Source organism: Zalophus californianus, chromosome 12 (assembly GCF_009762305.2).
Source record: "Zalophus californianus isolate mZalCal1 chromosome 12, mZalCal1.pri.v2, whole genome shotgun sequence".
Classification (NCBI taxonomy): Eukaryota; Metazoa; Chordata; class Mammalia; order Carnivora; family Otariidae; genus Zalophus; species Zalophus californianus.
This window is the reverse complement of record NC_045606.1, coordinates 28,511,772-28,531,085: the sequence shown is the minus strand read 5'-3', so window position 1 is coordinate 28,531,085 and position 19,314 is coordinate 28,511,772. Positions and strand designations below refer to the sequence as shown.

Sequence of the window (19,314 nt, the reverse complement as noted above, 5' to 3'; positions counted from 1 at the left end):
CGGACAAACCACACTCAACTGGGAGAATGGAGCTATCATAATCTGTAATAAAGAATAATCCTCATAATGGTTAATGTTTACTTTACACCTATTGTGTGGATAGGGATTTTAATATGTATTATTTCAAATTGAATAACATAACACAGTGACATCATTTCCTAAATTTCAAAGAAAACCTTGTCCAGAAAGTGGTAAAACTGGAATTCATATGTAAGCTTATCTGACTCCAAATTTCAAATTCTTCACATTTCATGGTCTCTTTCTCCATACAGGGGTTTTCTGTAACATCCTCAAGTGAGGTTAAAGAAAAATGTGATTCTGAACACTCTTGAAATAAAAGATACCCAGAAATAACCACGAATGTCTGACTCACTCAGTCATTCCTCCTAGTTTTTCTTCCTCCCTTCCTTCCTTCCTTCCTTCCTTCCTTCCTTTCTTCTTTCTTTCTTTCTTTCTTTCTTTCTTTCTTTCTTTCTTTCTTTCTTTCTTTCTTTCTTTCTTTCTTTCTTTCTTTCTTTCTTTCTTCCTTCCTTCCTTCCTTCCTTCCTTCCTTCCTTCCTTCCTTCCTTCCTTCCTTCCTTCCTTCCTTCCTTCTTCCTTCTTCTTTCTTTCTTTCTTTCTTTTTCTTTCTTTCTTTCTTTCTTTCTTTCTTTCTTTCTTTCTTTCTTTCTTTCTTTCTTTCTTTCTTTCTTTCTTTCTTTCTTTCTTTCTTTCTTTCTTTCTTTCTTTCTTCCTTTCTTCCTTCCTTCCTTCCTTCCTTCCTTCCTTCCTTCCTTCCTTCCTTCTTTCTTCTTTCTTTCTTTCTTTCTTTCTTTCTTTCTTTCTTTCTTTCTTTCTTTCTTTTTGATATGAATCTTTGTAGCAGCTCTTTCTTTCTTTCTTTCTTTCTTTCTTTCTTTCTTTCTTTCTTTCTTTCTTTCTTTCTTTCTTTCTTTCTTTCTTTTTGATATGAATCTTTGTAGCAGCTGTGGGTCATTCTAATTTGGTCCAAAAGTTCCCATATTATTCTAGGACTCTTGAGGCTCCCCAGATTTTTTGAGTTGTCATGATATCACACACAGGAATGATATACAGATTTCAGCTGCTTATTACCATATGTCATAGAAGTGGACTGATAAAGGAAAGAAGAGATTGACTGCTTCTTTCATTTGTTAAACAGATATATGCATGTCTCCTACTTTCTGAGAGGCACTGTGCTAGGCTTTGGTGATAGAGTGGTGAATGGAATGTGATTGATGTCCTTGCCTTCATGTGGCTGAAAAAACTACAAGTGTCCATAGATGGAAATTACACTTGTTCTGGAAAGTACAAATACAAATCTTGTGAGATGTATGGAATGGCCTAAATATTATTTGGAAAGGTCTTTAAACTGTTGTTTTACTCTACTATAACAGTTCAGTGTTTTGAATACTTGAAACAAAGTGCAGCAGTTATAATTAAAGCTAAATTTCTTTATGTATATAAACTCTTTTGGCTCTTCACAATATCCAAATAAGCTTTTGGGAGTAACTTTAGATTGGCTTACTGTCAAAACTGTTTATAAATATTAATCTCACTTCTAAGACTTCTTCCATAGACTTTTTCTGCAAACGTATTTGGTAACTCCAAGTTGAATGTTCTCAAACAAAAATACTTCTGTTTTTCTTTGCCTTTATTTTAATTTTCTAACCATTTCTATATCTAATAAAGCAATTAAGTGTGTTCTTTTGGTTAGGATTTCATTTTGGCAGTGCATATGGCTCAACAAATTGGAAGCTTAGAGAAAATAATGTATTATTATTACTTTAATAGGGATTTTATCTGATTATGCATTGAAAAAATTTACATTGTGGAATGAAGGTTGGGAACATTAATGCCAAGTTATACAAACACATTTGCAAGCATAATAGGAGTCCATGGGAGTTTTCAGGCTTCCTTTTAAGTTTTATATTCACTTACCATCTTTAGAAAAATAGCTGCTATCACAGTCCATGCAAAAATGAAAGACCTTTATGCTAATATTTTTTGAGAGTTAGCTATGTGCCAGACAAGGTACTAAGTGCTTTCCTTGCATATCTCATTTTATTCTTGCAACAATCATATTTGATAAGAACTGAAAATCCAGTTATATAGATGAGGAAACTGGACTTGGAAAAATTAAGTGAATTCTCTTAGGGTGTAAAGCTGATAAGAAGTGAAAAGGGATTTGCAACCTGAACCATCGCAGATTTCTCAAGCTGTGTCGCCTCTGGCAGCCTCAGGAATTTTATCTCAGTTGCTATAACACGTGGTAAAAATAAATGAATTATTGAGGATTTTGATAGATTACCTAAAGTGAATTCTGCATTTAAAAAGCCAGACTACAGTACTAGTTTCATTTTTTAGGGAAACTTCAGAGGTCATATAGATAAAACATTTTCTCTAGTAGAGAAATATGTAAAAAATAAAAATGGGGAAATGTCCATCTGTAGCTGAGTGCTAAACACAGGAATTCCTTGCTTATCCTAAATGAGGCAGAAAGATCTGGGATGGCCATTTAAATCCAGCTCTTCAAATATAGCAGAGAGTGTTAAGATGGAATTCAACACAGCTTAGAAACTGATACTAAATTTATCTAACATTATATGTCAGTTATATCTCAAAAAGAAGGAAGAAAAAAAACTGATATTGGTTAATAGGGAACTAGGTAAGGATGGTGGTGAGGGTGGAGGGAAACTCGGTAGCCAAAAATTCAGAACGGGCTTCAAAAGAGAAATGCCAAAAAAAAAGGGGGGGGGGCAAAATAAGCTTACATGAGAAACACCAGAGGATGTATAGAAATACGGGGCTCCCTGATAAGGAAATTCATAAGGTAGCACCCAGTCCATTCTTTTTTTTTTTTTTAAGATTTATTTATTTGAGAGAGAGAGAGAGAGTGAGAGAGAGCACCAGCAAGGGGAGGGGCAGAGGGAGAGGCAGAGAGAATCCTCAAGCAGACTCCCCACTGAGCGTGGAGCCTGAGGCAGTGCTCTATCCCAGGACCCTGAGATCATGGCCTGGGCTGAAATCAAGAGCCATCTGCTTAACCAACTGCGCCACCCAGGCGCCTTGCACCTAGTTCATTCTTTACACAGGCATATTGCTCATGCACTAGACACTTGTATGTTACTTTAAAAAAAAAAATTATTTATTAGAGCGCGTGAGAAAGAGAGAGAGACAGACAGATCACAAGGAGTGGGGAAAGGTAAAGGGAGAAGCAGACTCCCCACTGAGTAGGAAGCCGGGATATGGGGCTCAATCCCAGGACCCTGGGATCATGACCTGAGCTTAAGGCAGACGCTTAATGACTGAGCCACAGTAAATTAGTAATTTGTAAATAAAAATACTTATAAAAATTGATCTTGGATAAAATATAGCTGCATTTAAATGTAGTTATTTTTTTTGATGCAGGAAAATTATTTAAATTAACTTTTTAAAATAATCCTGTACACATGTCAAAGGATATCATAATTTATCAAATATAAGGTATGTAAATTTCTAAAATGGCATCATCATTAGGCAGAGTAAATTGTTTAAAGAATGTGAAAAGCAAAGAACTAAGTTCATGAAAGATCTTTATACCCATTTTAAAAATAAAGGCTAGTGTTTGGAATGGAAAATAGTACACTGAGTGAAACAGGCTGGATAGCTGCATTAAAAATCCAAAAATATATAATGTATTAAGATCCAATAAAAAAGGATATATTGAATTATGGACATATATTACTGCTATACTTTGAATATACCATTGAATATACTATATCCTTCAAATCTGCATAGCCCACAAAGTTATTTAAATTCCCTATTTTTCCCCTTTGAAGCTAGTGTACTTTCTGGAAAAACACCAAAAGAAGCCTAATCCTTTTAATCTTTTTAATACAAGGGATAATCTTAAAGTTTAGTATTAAACATACTCACCAAAGCTTGTTCTACTTTGATTTTAAGATTTATATGAATTATTATCTTATTGGGTATTTATTTATTTTCCCTTTCTTGATAAATTACATGATTTAATTTAAATGAATAGCACTTGAAGCACTCGAGATACAATGCCTTAACCTTCATAACAAAATTCAAACCATCACTGATAACCTCCTCTTAAACCATAGAAATGGAATTTGTTTATTTGCTGGCATGTTCATTTGTCCTTTTTGGTGATCTCTTCTAATCATTTTCTTCATTTGTCTTCATATTCCTGGAGGTTATATGTTATTTTCTTAAAACATCTTTATTTTACAGGCCTTAAACTTTGTAGACATACATTCAGGTCATTGTTAAATGTCTTTAATGCCATAATTTGCATTTGTACTTAAGAAGAATGTTAGTGGAAAATTAAGACAAATTGAATATAATGATTTTAAAAAGTCTAATACTCATTGATCACTTACTATGTACTGGGCATGGTATAGTGATTTACAGCATGGTTTTTTAATCTTTACAGCACATGAGTTAAATACTCTTATTATTTACTATTTCAGATGTGGTAAGTGAGACACAATAAGGTTAAGTAACTTTATTGATAAACAGGAGGCAAATGGCAGAGTTGGGCTTTGTGCCTGAGTGCTTAATTACCTCTTCTCTACTTGTGACATGTCCCATAGGAGTTATAGCTATACCTGGGGCCATTTAGAAATGTAAATAAAAGAAATTTAACAGTGCAACCCTCTAAGTGTAGAAAAATAGAAATTATAATGTCAGTTTATTTATAAAAGTTGTAACTTTTTTTAAGATTATTTTTAGTGTTTTAATAGTAGAACTAAACCAAATGTGAGAATATTGAGTAGGTCAGGATTTGGGGAGTTCTTGAATTCTGGTAGTAGCTGGTAAAGAATCTGTGACAAATTTCACAGACTTCTATTATGGATAACCATCTTCCAGACACCTAGCCCTTTTCTGGACTAGCAGCCCCCCTATGATGAACATGTGCAAATTTATTTTAAAGTAGACACTTAAGAAAGACACAATTAGAAATGCAAATAGTGAAAAAGAAGTAGCTCTTCTATAAACAAGAATTAGTCCTATTTAGTTTGTAAAAAATAATTTCCAATGCCACTGAATTAAAAAGATGAGAAAGTACCTTTGTCATCTTCATACTCAAACAAGTTTAAGGGAAAGAAAATGGACATTTTTAAGGTTAATCTCTATTAGTTTTCCATTCAGAACTAAAAAACAGATAAATTGTGCCTATAAATTCTTTCAGTCAATGCGTAGATTTTCTTACCAGGAAAAAAAAAAAGAAAAAAAGAAAAAAAAATGTTTCTGCCCTCTCTTGTTCTGTGCTTACATTTAATATCCCAGAACTAAGGTTACTATTATTACCCAGTAAATACTACTTTTACTACTCTAGATTAGATAGACTAGCCCCTGACCTACACATCAGCAAGAGAAGAAAAAAAAAAAGGAGCTAAGCTCATTAAAACTTAATAAAATTTAAAATCCAGTTTCTAGATCGCCTGCCTTTCAAGTGTTCGCTTGCCATGTGGGGATCATAGCACTATATTGGACGAGATACAGAGCATTGTCCTCATCGCAAATGTTCTTTTGGATGTTGCCAAAGAGAGACTGGGGGCATGCCAGCAGTTACAACCCCTGGGTTGAGACCCCTTGTCCATCTCCAGACACATTCTCTAGACAGTGTGGACCCCAGGATAGGCTCTCCTCCCCACCCCCGATCCACCTCACCTGCATTCCTGGAGGAGCTCTGTGTGTGTGGTAACTTGACCCTGCATCTGATTCTGGCTGAGAAGCCTTGGCCGCTGATGTACTGTCTCTTTGCCTCAGTTTCCTCATCTGCCAAGCTCAAAACTGTTGAGTGAAAATAAAAATACGTGGATTGGAACAATTGCACATGAAACCTTTTAAACCAAGATGAAATCCATGGAACATCTGTCATCACTATAAATATAAACAATAATCATTAAAAAAACTATTACTGCCAAAAGTGCTGGAAAATTTTTTATTTGTTGAAAGGCTGCCTTGTTTGCATAATCAGTTGTTTTGAATTCAATGTGCTAAAAATAAGTTAAATAACATTGATCACATTAAAATTATTTTATTTATTTTGTTTGTTTCAAGTTTTTATTTAAATTCTAGTTTAACATACAGAGTAATATTAGTTTCAGGAGTGGAATTTAGTAACTCATCACTTACATATAAAACCCGGTGCTCATCACAAGTGCTCTCCTTAATGCGCATCACCCATATAGCTCAGTTGAGTCATGAAATTTCCAATATCATGAAATTCAAATCTACTTTGAAGACTGGGACTAAAGTCTGTGTATGACACTAAGTTTCCTTTCACACACTGCCTATTTTTATTCCCAGGTAGTGCTGTTTATGAAGTGAATTATTTAAACTCTCCTCTCTATGCAGATGGAATGAATGCCTCATGGTGCTAGAAAAGTTTATTTCCCTAAGGTGTTTCATTAAATAGTGATGAAACAAGTAGTGTTAATGTGTTTAGTACATCTTTTTTACTTAAAAAAAAGGGGGCTGTGGGGCACCTGGATTGCTCAGTCGTTAAGCATCAGCCTTTGGCTGGGGTCATGATCCTGGGATCGAGCCCCACGTAAGGCTCTCTGTTCAGCGGGAAGCCTGCTTCTCCCTCTCCCACTCCCCCTGCTTGTGTTCCCTCTCTCGCTGTGTCTCTCTCTGTCAAATAAATAAATAAAATCTTAAAAAAAAAAGGCTGTATAGGAGTCATTTAACTTATTTTAAGTGTTTTGATCTTAAAACTACATGCATTCCTGGAGAATTTATGTGAATATGAAGTTCAATGTCACATTTTTCTTGCCATAAGCCTTTTTTTTTGCTTAAAAGGTTTGCTGTTAAATATTGGAATTACTGGTAGATTTGATTGGATTTCTTGGTCTGTTTATTTAAAAGTGAGGAGTTTTACAGAGAATCCTTATATTTATCCTGTATTATATGTCTTAAAACATGACTTAATTCATTTGTAAATATTTACTAGTTTCCAATAGTTACAGCCTTGAGCTTCTAAATTAACTATAGTGCAAACCCATGTTTTAATTTAGACTCACTGTAGGAAATTACTTAAGTACTATTTGCTGTACATAAATGATTTTGTATAAGATTTATATAATTTTTATAGGTTGGCAATTAATAACCTCTGTATATTGTTTTTGAGGGTATGGTGAATTTCCTGTTTCACAGTCTTATTAGAAAGTATGCATTAAGTGATAAAGAAATTTCTTTACATTTCCTTTTTTTAACATAACTAATTATTTCAACAAATATTTTTAATTGGAAAATGTTATGTACGTGTGAAAATTGTAAAGACCAGGACCACCACGCAGGTCAGGAAACAAAAAGGTCTTAACTACACATTTGTCTGTCATTATTATGCTGGTACCATGCTCTTCTCTTTATTCATCTTTGCATTGTTCCAACACTAGTATATAAGCACTACTGAAGCAAGCACCATGATAATATTTTTTTAATATAATAAAATACCTATGTTGCCTTGAAAGACAAGTTTCCTAGTGCTTGGTTATTTCGGATGACACAGAGACCATCCGGATACTACATTAGTTGGTATATAGAATATTTTGTACGTTTTATCATTAAAGAGTCAGTTTAAGATTTAAATCCATTTACTGATCACATTAGCAGAAGTATTAGATAAATATAAAGTCTGGGAAAATCTTTATTGGACATATAGCTCAATGTCTACACTAAAAACTAGATAATGTATTTCAGGAAAGGAAGTTAAAATTTTTGGATCTTTACCAAAATATTGCTCAGTTTTGATAATAATGACATTCCTTAAAGTTAAAAGCAGTAAAATAAATTAGAAGATCCTCTCGATAATAAACACATGGCTAATTCTTATTTTATTATTCCAAGAGAATACAATTGTTTTGCCATCTTAATTGTAATAATTCCTACTCTGCTTTATTTAACATTCTATTTATTAAAAAAACATTTTTTTTTTAAACCATGAGAGTCAAATATCAGAAAATTTGAGGTGGAGGTGTTAAATTTTAAAAAACAGATTAAATAATTATACATTTATATTTTTTTAAGATCTTTTTAATTTATTTGAGAGAGAGTGAGGGAGAGAGCGTGTGCAGGGGGAGGAGCAGAGGGAGAGGGAGAAGCAGAGTCCCCGCTGAGCAGGGAGCCCAATGCAAGGCTAGATCCCAGGACCCTGGGATCATGACCTGAGCAGATGGCAGACACTTAACCAACTGAGTCACTCACCACCCCGTTTTATACATTTATATTTTGAATAAAAAAGGCAGACATTGAAATTTGCCAAGTATTCTATAATTTCTATAAATATTTCCATAGAATATAAATATTCTATAATTCTCAAAGTGTATATCAGAATCCTAAAAGGTGAGAAATAAGATGATCTTGGTCGTGAGAAGGTACATCGATTAAAACACTCTCTAGAGTATGAGAATTTGGAAAGAAAAATCTTAAATCTTTGAATTGTAGATTAATCAGATTTAAGGAGAGACCAACTAAGATATGCTATTGGTATTTTTTCTGACCCTACGAGATGGTAACTGTGCTTCCTTGAGTAGCAAAATAATATGAAATTTAGGATAAGGAAGATGATTAACATAAAGGCACTTACAGTAGTGTTGTATTTTTTTTTTTTGGTAAATGTGTTAATTATTTGAGCAATTTGGACCTTAGGGACACTTGATTTCTTTAGGACCCTTTTATAAGCATTGTTTTGTTATTACTGTTATGTTCAGGAAAAAGTGCCACCCACGATAGTAATCCTAACAGGTAACACTTGTATGTGCTAAAGTCTTACTGTTGTTTTCTATTGAACTGGATTCATTAGGGCTGAGATCCTGAATAATTTGATGTGGCCATAAGTATAAGGCTATAAGACATGCGAACCCAAGTAACCTGCAACAATGGGGCTTTGTTGAGCAGGTATTTATACAATATATTTTCAGTGTATTTTAGAAATGTAGACATTGTGCTTAAACCCCTGCAAAATAAAAATGTAACTACTGTAATACATCTTTACTTACAAAGAATTCGGCTCAACTTTACAGCTGATTCCTGATGATATTCATGTTTAGTTTGGTATGTAGTGAAATATCCATAAGGATGTAAGGAAGTAAATTAACATTTAATTAAATGTTAAGTCTGTTTTTCATGATCTCTAAAAAAATCAGATGGTCTTTCAGACTCCATGGGAATATATTAATTGTTGAGGAAGTCATGATATCTTAAAACAATGAAGTCCATTAATGGACAGTTAAAATTTTTCAGTGAAAATTTGCTGCCCCATAAATTCTACTCACTGGTGATAGTCCTGTACATTTGGGCAGTGATTGCATATCCCTGACTGTGCTAAAGTAGTAGGATATTAAATATATTAGAAAACATGCAAAGAGAAATTTAGAATGGATGAGATAAAATATCGATAAAGAGGCTCAGCTACACTGATGAATTTAACTGATAGTGGTTTGCCTCCCAAAAGACTCCGGTACTACTATTTTAATTTGTATTGAAGTTCAGAGATTTGAAAAGCACAGCATTTTTTATGATATCCTTGTTGCTGTTAATTGAAAGTATAATTTGCTGGAACACAAAAAGATCAAAATGGAAGTTTTTTTCTTCCCTTGCTTGAAAGTGTAGTAGCTGCCTAGTTATTTTGGAACACTACTCTGATGTGCATAAAGTGATTGACTTTCTAGCTTGCCTTGTCCGGAGGATATTAAAATGCTAGGTTGAAGTTTAGCCATCTTAACTCGGCTTTTTATTATTACCATGATGTACTAAAAGATAGATCCCTTTGAGAAAACAACTAGATATTATGTATAAAATGTAACATTTATAGGTTAATAAAGATAATTGAATAAAAAAAAAGTTTTAGCATTCCAAGCTCCATCCTGGTGGATCTTTATACATACCACTTGCATTCTGCTTTGTTATCACTGTACTCGATCCATGGAATATAAGATAGCCCTCTGCAAACAAAAAGCTTCTCTTTTTTGCCTGTATTGTCTCTTTGACTCTCAAGTTTCTTCTATAATTTCTATCTGGTTTCTTGTCCATATCCTTACCATGAAGTCATGTTACTAATAATTTATCAGTTTTGTGTATCCTACAGAAAAACCATCTAATCAAACAGTGATTCAAAAATATGAGCTACAGTTAAGCCAAAGTAAGCTTATACCGATAATACTATTAATTTGGGTGTAGTCATCATTCCTCATGTCTCCTGAATGAGTAAAAAAGTCTCAACTGACCTTATGTGTACCATGAAGGTATGAGGAACAAATAACTCTTTATAAATTAAAAAATCAAGGATTCTTTGCCTCCTTTCCCAGCACACACATACACACACACACACACACACACACACACACACACACCTGAGAAAAAATCCTAAATCTAAGTGTTCAGGTTTTTATGTGTCAAGACTTGTATATTTTAATTCTTGTCCTATGCATATAATTTCCACCATAATTATACATTATCTTAATGACATTTGGAATAGATGAATATAAATAAATTAAGCAAATCAATAAAGTTCACATACAAAATTTGATAACCCCTACTCCTCAAATAATATTTTTGACGAGTTACTATCCATTCAGTAAGTCCTGGACTCTTTGTATTCCTTTGGGAAATAGCACAAGGCCTTCTTGAATGTTAGATTATGCATTTGGATCTCTGATTTAGTGGAACAGTGTATAAAAATCTCTCATAATCGGAACACTCTCCATTGGCTCCACATCTGAAGATTCCCGAGAGTGCTGTTTGTTCCAGTGAACATCTGGAATAGATTACATTCAGTTAATTGGCTCCAGGTCGAGCTTGTTACAGACAGTAGCTTGCAGTATAACCTATGCAATTCACTAAATCCACCCACTTTAGGTTAAATCACACCTACTTCTCTCTGTAATTCCTCCCAGATGCAGGACCCACACGTGTGCGTACACAACACACACACACACACACACACACACACACACACACACACACATCCACATCCACTGGAAGGAAGATGGCAAAATATCAATAGATTAGTGGAGAGATTGTTGGCTATACACTTAACCCATAAATTACCTCAATTAAAAGATTAACTATTGAATTCAGAGGATTGTTGGGAAGAAAAACAATGAATCAGGAACAGCAGATTATGGAGAGTGACTGTTTTATAGTAGAAAAATATTTAAAGTTAAAAAAAAAGTTCCGGCAGTTTCAGGATTTTTGTTTTATTTTGTCTCTCACCCTTAGCATATGTAACAGCACGTGCATGCACTTATCGGAATGTCATGTAGCAAGGAAAACAGCACTTTGATTTTTAACTTATTTAACAGTATTAATGCATTGGGTTACAAGGAACAGTATGACTACTGTTCAATGAAAACCAAAACATCAATCATCTTAAGTTATAGCGTTGGAGGCACAGGGCATGTCTTAGCGATTAATGATCAGTTGGAGGAGTAGATATCTCAATACATAGCCAAGGGCCATTAACCCCAACTGGTCATTAATTCCCAAGAAAGGTCCTGTACTGAGGTCATTATTGCTAATAAAATGCACACATGGAAAGTTCCCTCTCTTTTTGCCTGTGTACCTAAACATACATTCATGTTACAAGCATTGTTGCATGTCATGAAGAAAAAGGTAGTATTTCACATGTGCAGAAGCTCAGAAAAACTAAGCCTAATGAGAAGTTTAATACACGTAAACTCTATATTCAATTTACCTCTCATTTTTGGGGGGAGGGGAGTGGGAAGTGGGAGGAAGGATAAGTGGAGGAATACACGTGTGTATGCCAAGGCTATGGATCTGCAGTCAGATACCTATATTCTGCTAACATGTAGATAGAGGGAAAAATGAAAGGAACAGGCAAATGGGATTAGAGTCACTGATGCATACGAATAGGATCAGCACATATGATCTAATATCAAAGGCAGTGTGGAGTAATGGCATTATCCGAGTCATAATATATTAGGTACCAGAACGGGCATGAGGCACAGTTAGCAGTTAGGTCAAGTTCATCTCCTCTCTCTTGCACCTTTCTGGATGATGCTATTATATCCCTCCAACGCTTGGCAGTCTAACCAAGTCTAAAATGCTTCTGGCTTTTCAAGAACCCTTAATGAGTTATCACTGCCTTCTGAAACTCTCTCTCTTTGCTTTCCGTTCTCCTTTCACTGTCCTCCATGAAACTCTCCTTGTCCTGCTTAAATCTATATGGTACTCCTTTGAGCTATCTTCCATAGCATCCCCAAAATATCTTGATTTTAGAAATCGTTTCATAGTGCTTTAATTATTGTAATCAACCCCTTCTTTCCGAAAAGAGTCTTATCTTTTTCCTCATCATAACAAATGGTTGGGGACTAGCTGTGATGTTAATGACTGTTAACATATATATTCTTGTACATATGTTCTTATTTGCATGAAAGTAGTAAGTTTTTAAGGAGAACCTGTAAGTCAAAGAATGTATCTATTTTTTACTGGCATAATTGACAAATTCAAAAATTACAAGATTCATTTCTTAAGAGATTGAAACTTAAAACTCACATAATTTAAAACTAGTCCTGATAAATTTTCCTGTGGACCAGCTAAAGTGACTCTTTTGTGGCAGTAACAAACATTTTGTCCTACTAGCTTTAAAATAATACAGTTTTTTATTTTTTAAGAATTTATTTTAAATATATTATTTAAAGAAGAACTTTGTTAGTGTTTTATTTTACGCATTAATGAAATTTTAAAAACTAAAATTTTCATAAAGTGCTACTGATGGAATAGATCTTTTTGGTCAGAAGGACATTCTTGTTTTCTCTCAAATTATATCTAATTAATACTGCTCAAGGAATGTCAAGTAAATGTGAAAATATGTAATATGTGGCATATTTAGTACAATATTCTTTTTTTAAAGATTTATTTGTTTTAGAGTGAGCAAGCAAGTGTGTATGAGTGGGGGTGGGGTGGGAGAGGGTTGGGACGGGCAGAGGGAAAGGCAGAGGAAGAGAATCCTCAAGCAGACTCCCCACTGTGTGGAGCCCAACTCCATGCTGGATCCCAGGACCCTGAGATCACGACCTGAACAGAAATCAAGTGTCGGACGCTCAACCAACTGAGCCACCCAGGCGTCACACTTAAATGAGTATCTAAATTACCTTGATTATTTACATATGCAGTAATTTTCTAAATCAAAGAATTAAATATGCACGGATTACACACAAGACAGAATAGTTAGGTACATCCTATAGGTATCTTTGGAGATAATTAAAGTAAATTATTATAATATAAAAATATTTATTTTTAAAAAATATATATATAAAATATAATTTAATAAGATTCATAGTAAACATTTCATGAAGAAACATAAAATTTGTAGTATCCTTAAAATGTTTATCAAGTATAACAATAAATCAATACATCCCTAAATTTTATTTTACTTCATTTTCCCAGATTGATCTTAAGTTCTGAGATTCAGAGTAACTAGATCCTTGATATGCATAAGCATTTACTAAAGGGTTGATCTTTCATAAGAAAGTTCACTCATATTAGACCTTCTCTTAAAACTAAACCAAACAGGGGCTCCTGGGTGGCTCAGTAGGTTAAGCGTCTGCCTTTAGCTCAGAGCATGATCCCAGGGTCCTGGGATCGAACCCCACATCGGGCTCCCTGCTCAGCAGAAAGCCTGCTTCTCTCTCTCGCACTCCCCCTACTTGTGTTCCCTCTCTGTCTGTCAAATAAGTAAAATCTTAAAAGAAAAGAACTAACCCATATAAACATAGAATATTTTGATATTAAATAATTAGAAAATTATTTAAAGGATAAGACTTTTTTATTTTGGCTACAACTATTACCAAGAAAGCACAGAAATTATTTGGACAGAATTTAAAGCAGGTACTACATCTGGAATCTTGCCTGGAAGTAAGCATAGCAAGATCCTTTCTGTGGTCTATTTCTTAGAAAGACAGTCATAACTTTGTGGAGAAAGAAGAGAGGTTGAAGACTGCAAGAGTTGAAGATCACGTGATTCTACCATCTTGAAAAGCACCCAAAGACAGGGTTTTAAGAGGCCAACTCTAGCTAAAGTCCTGACCACATATTTTTATCTACTTTTTATCTGCCACGTGACCTTGGGAGAACCATTTAACTCTATACCTCAGTTTCCTCATCTGTAAAATGAGGTAAATAATTATCCATCCTTTATGACTATAGTAGCATTATTAAAAGATAGACATATTAAAATTTTAAGTTTTTTTGTGCAAAAATTGGTTCCAGTCATGTAGTGCCAAACTGGAAGTGGTTAGCAGTGCTTTGCCTTCAGGAGTCAGGGAGAGACTTGTGTGGAGAAAGTGCTGAAGCAAAGAAAGAATTAGCTATAGCCTAAGGCCTAGTTGGTTGGTTGTGATTGGTTATCCCTAATGTTTTGATTTTGTGACTTTGAGGCATTTATAGACTTAGATTTCCATTTGCTTAAGGAGGCCACCACCTCATCAGAGCTGCCAGAGTCTAATGGCCTCCTTGTTAATTTAAAAGCATTAAGTCATTTCATTTATGGAAAGCACTTTAAAACAAAAAGTATCTGGTACATATAAATATTCAATGACTATTATTTGTAATTATTATTATATGGCTTAGTTTGAAATATGTGTTTTAATTTATTCCATGTCTTAACAAAGACAACTGGGGCACCTGAGTGGCTCAGTCGGTTGTGTCCGACTTCGGCTCAGGTCATGATCTCAGGGTCCTGGGATCGAGCCCCACGTTGGGCTCTCTGCTCAGCGGGGAGCCTGCTTCCCCCTCTCCTTCTGCCACTCTCCCTTCTTGTGCTCTCTCTCAAATAAATAAAATCTTAAACAAAACAAAAACAGACAACCAAACTTGCATCATCCCAGGCCTAAAATTTGTAGTGGTGGCCCTGACCTAATCATACCTAATTTTTCCAATTTTAAGTAGACTTTTATTTTTATTTTTTTAAAGATTTTATTTACTTATTTGAGAGAGAGAAGGACAGCACAAGCAGCGGGGAGCAGCAGAGGGAGAGGGAGAAGCAGGATCCCCACGGAGCAGGGAGCCTGACACAGGGTTTGATCTCAGGACCCTGGGATCATGACCTGAGCCGAAGGCAGACACTTAACTGACTGAGCCACCCAGGCTCCCCTTAAGTACACTATTTTTTCTTTTTTTTTTTTTTTTTTTTTGACAGAGAGAGACACAGCAAGAGAGGGAACACAAGCAGGGGGAGTGGGAGAGAGAGAAGCAGGCTTCCCGCGGAGCAGGGAGCCCGATGCGGGGCTTGATCCCAGGACCCTGGGATCATGACCTGAGCCGAAGGCAGACGCTTAACCAATGAGCCACCCAGGCGCCCCTTAAGTAGACTTTTAAAACATCTTTATATCAGAAACAAGAAATTAACTCCCTGAAAATAACAGCTTTTATTTGCTTTTGCCTACGGATCTTTTTCCTCAGGGATGATATGGGGAAAGAATGGGCTTCTACTAGTATTCTTATCTGAGTAAAGAACTCATCGAGTTAGAAAGAGTTGGTTCCTTCTGCATTTGTGTTAGAACAAGCAAACTTTAATAGAGGAAGAAATGCTAATCATCATAAGTAGTTGAAATTTAGTTATGGCTTGATCTCTGCATCTGTGTAAAGGCAGACCTGAATTTTATTATTCAACTCTGATTTCTTTCCTTTGTAGCAATTTGCAAGATAAACAAGCGAGAAGGAGCAATTATTTTTTAAAAATCTATACACATTCAGAAAATTATGATTTAGTAAATCTAGGAAAATCTACAAACTGCTATATTAATAGCTATTTTCTTATTTTTTAGATTAACACCCTTTGAAAGAGGACATTGTTTTCAAAATGACTGCTAATAAAAATGAGAGACCAAAGTTCAGGAGCCACGACTTTCACCTTTTTCATGCCTTGATGATATTATGCATGACCATGCTATTTCTTCCAGTCATTGGAACTTCTAAGCAAAATATTCCACGACTCAAGCTGACTTACAAAGGTAAGTGTGTAAATGTTTTTCAGATTGTCTTTTTAATTACTGTATTTCTTTTATTTAGAAATGCATACTGACTTCAGTGAAATGTTTATAGTATTGGCATCAGTTAATAAAAATATTATTATAGAACACAAAGCCCAATTATTTCTTATTTTTGTGAGGAAAATGGTGCCAAAGGTGTTCATGTACACTTTTCAGCTCATTATTTACAATGATCAACAACTGATTAGCATAATTAGGAGATTTTGGTCTGTTGGTTATAATCAGTTTTGTATTAAAAAAAAATCAATCCCTAAAAATAGAAATACATTAATTTCATATGGCTTATACTAATTATTTTATCCCTAGTTCAAGGCAATTTATATTTAAAAACAGTAAGATATCTTAAAAAAAATTATCACACTAAGATACCTTTAAGATCTCAAACATATACGTATTTATTATTTTAAAAAGACCCTGTGAAAGGCTTGAAATATAGAGATGAAAAACTAAGAAATGAAATCTGCTAAGCTAATTGTTTTTAAATGTTTAAATTAATATGAAAGTAAAGTTTATATGAGTTATATTTAGTCAACTTATGTATGGGTATGTTTGTGTAGATAGACATATTCACAGAGAGAGAGAACCGGCCAAGTTTTATGCTTAAAGATATTTTCTTTTCTTTTCTTTTCCTTTCTTTTCTTTTCTTGGCTTCTTTAATACTTCAAGTAATGAGAGGAATGTAGGAGACTTATACTCCTCTATTCTGAACTTGGGAGGAAAAAATTATGCCTACAGTTTTAATATCCTCTGATCTTTAAGACAAGTTACTTTCTGAACTCAAATGAAATATCAATAATAAAACCTAACTTGATATCGAATGTAAGTGGAAATGGGATTAGCATTATACAGTCCATTACACATTTCATATGTTGGCATTTGTTTGGAATTTATATCTCATGAATTAAAGAGTTAGGGCAACGTATTATTTTTGAGTTCTTATATTTTTCTAGGATTTTTAAAACAGCTGAAAAAGCAAAAACAGAATGTTGCCTCTGTGTGGTTGAGGGGAGGATTAACAGGGAAGACATATGAGGGAGAAATTTCTGGGATTATGGAAGAGTTCTCTATCCTGATAAGGGATGTGATTATTCAATTATGTGGATTTTTCACAACCCATCATATGCAAAAGTCTGATTTGTTCATTTGCCTGTATTCAAAATTCACCTTAAGAAAAGGAACAGAAAACAAATATTAAACTCCAAACAATGAAAAAAAAAGAGATAAAGAGAGATGCAGCAATTTTGAAAATAAAGATGTTGAAGGAAGAAAAAAGGGAACGCTCTCTGGTTCCTATGATACAATGAATTAGAACATTGCACTGATTTGTGTGAACAATGCAAAATAAAGCGGGCTTGCAAAGACACTTTAATAGTTACCACTCACTGATGATTCATTATGAGCGAAGCATTGGTATAAGGACTGTGTGTTGTCCTTTCATTCTCACCACCACCCGGTATGGTGGGGATTATTATCATCCCCTTCCCTTATGTGAAGATGCGGAGGTACCGAGAAACTGAGAAATTTGCCAAGGGTCTCAGATTGCGTCATGGCTCAGCTCTTGAGTCAGCCTCATGCTGCATAGAGCCCAGGTGCCTGATCCTGTTTCTTAGGTCCTGGTCATTAGCAGTTCTTCCCTGATGCACTTAACGACCAGAGTGAACTTTAACATTTACAGAAGCACCATGCTTGTATTTGACTGATGATATAATTTTCATTTGTCAAAATTAACAGAGTTAAGAGTTGAAGAGGGACACATGCTCTGTTTAAGATCACTGGGTGGCCAAAAGAGATCTATAGACTTGTAAGATGTTGTGCCTTTTGATAAATGTATGGAAAAAGGTAGATTGTCATTGTGATCATTTGAGTTCATAATCACAATTTCATACAAGTGACTGTAAAATATTAACCCCAATGTGGTAAGTTGATCATTGGAAAAATAAATCAATCTCTACAGATAGAAAAACATCATTAGTGAATTCTGTACAGCCTGTTACTAGTTAGTTCATCTAGTTAAAGTTTTTTTTGTTTTGTTTTGTTTTTGTATGAATGTGTTTTTGGACTTGGAATCAACCCTATGAGTTCAAAATCTTGTTTTAGTTATCTCTGTATCGACTGTCACTTCTCTCAGCACCTAGTGTTTTTATAAAAAGGGAACTGGTTAATTAAGTGTTGGATTAAATGCAGTAAGAACTACTCTTTTGATGGTTCTTATATTATACTTTTTTTTTTTTAAAGATTTTATTCATTTATTTGAGAGAGAGAGAATGAGAGATAGAGAGCATGAGAGGGAAGAGGGTCAGAGGGAGAAGCAGACTCCCTGCTGAGCAGGGAGCCTGATGTGGGACTCGATCCCGGGACTCCAGGATCATGACCTGACCTGAAGGCAGTTGCCTAACCAACTGAGCCACCAGGCACCCTTATATTATACTTTCTAAGTGTTGTATTTTTAAGGTTTTTCTCTACATTTAGGTAATTTACATGTCAAAGTCTGGTAAGCAGTAGCAAAGATTGGATGCAGGATAGGAATTACGGATATCTCCTGACCCACCCTCAAAAGATACACACACACCCACCTATGAGTTCCCCATAGCTACCATTAGCCATTCATTTCCAGATTGTATGCTAATAACAGAGTAGTCATCTTTGCTAGGAGAAGTATTCACAACGCTTACAGAGCACTCCTCTTTACACTTTAAAGAATACGGAATCTTCTCTTTGGAAATCATCTGTTCAGCCCTACCACGTCCACATTTCCCATCCACTTCCAAGCATGTGAACAGCTTCCCTGTCCACCTTGTCTGTATCATATCTGAGAGTTTTGGACTAAAGTAGGTCAAATCCTACTATTTTTAAGTGGGCTATTCCAGAATATATAGTTATGACATACAGAATTCCTACCAGTTTGGGGTTATGGTGACAAAAAGTGCCTGTATACCACATTCCTACTTCTGAGATAATGATTGTAAGTCTCTCTTGGCATCTTCCTTCTTTCCTGATCCTGACTAATGAATTGAGATCAGCCAGTACCACCCATTGCTTGGATAGCTTTGGAAGAGTCTTAAAGTCTGTGCTTTGGGCATTAAAATACTGCCAGAATGTGAGGTTAGAAAAATCAGCTAAAGTGAAAAATTATTTTGTTTTCAAAAATAATTTTTATGGTCACAGACTTAGCTTTGTTTTCTTTGCTTTCCATGGTTCACGCTTCCTTAGATGCTGACCAGAGATGCAGCCAGTATCAGTAGAGTTAGCTACTTTGAACAGCTGCAAGATTATTTTGAGGGATTTC

At 34.9% G+C, this 19,314-nt stretch overlaps 1 protein-coding gene across 2 annotated transcripts in view; it reads left to right on the top strand.

Moving 5' to 3' along the window:
• SEMA3D (semaphorin 3D) overlaps positions 1-19,314 on the top strand; it is a 194,862-nt gene that overhangs the window by 53,985 nt on the left and 121,563 nt on the right. For both annotated transcript variants that reach the window (XM_027574136.2, XM_027574137.2), the window contains exon 2: positions 15,804-15,989. In XM_027574136.2, the coding sequence (XP_027429937.2) occupies positions 15,839-15,989 (151 nt within the window). In that variant the 5' untranslated portion in view covers positions 15,804-15,838. The remainder of the gene's footprint in view (positions 1-15,803; positions 15,990-19,314) is intronic.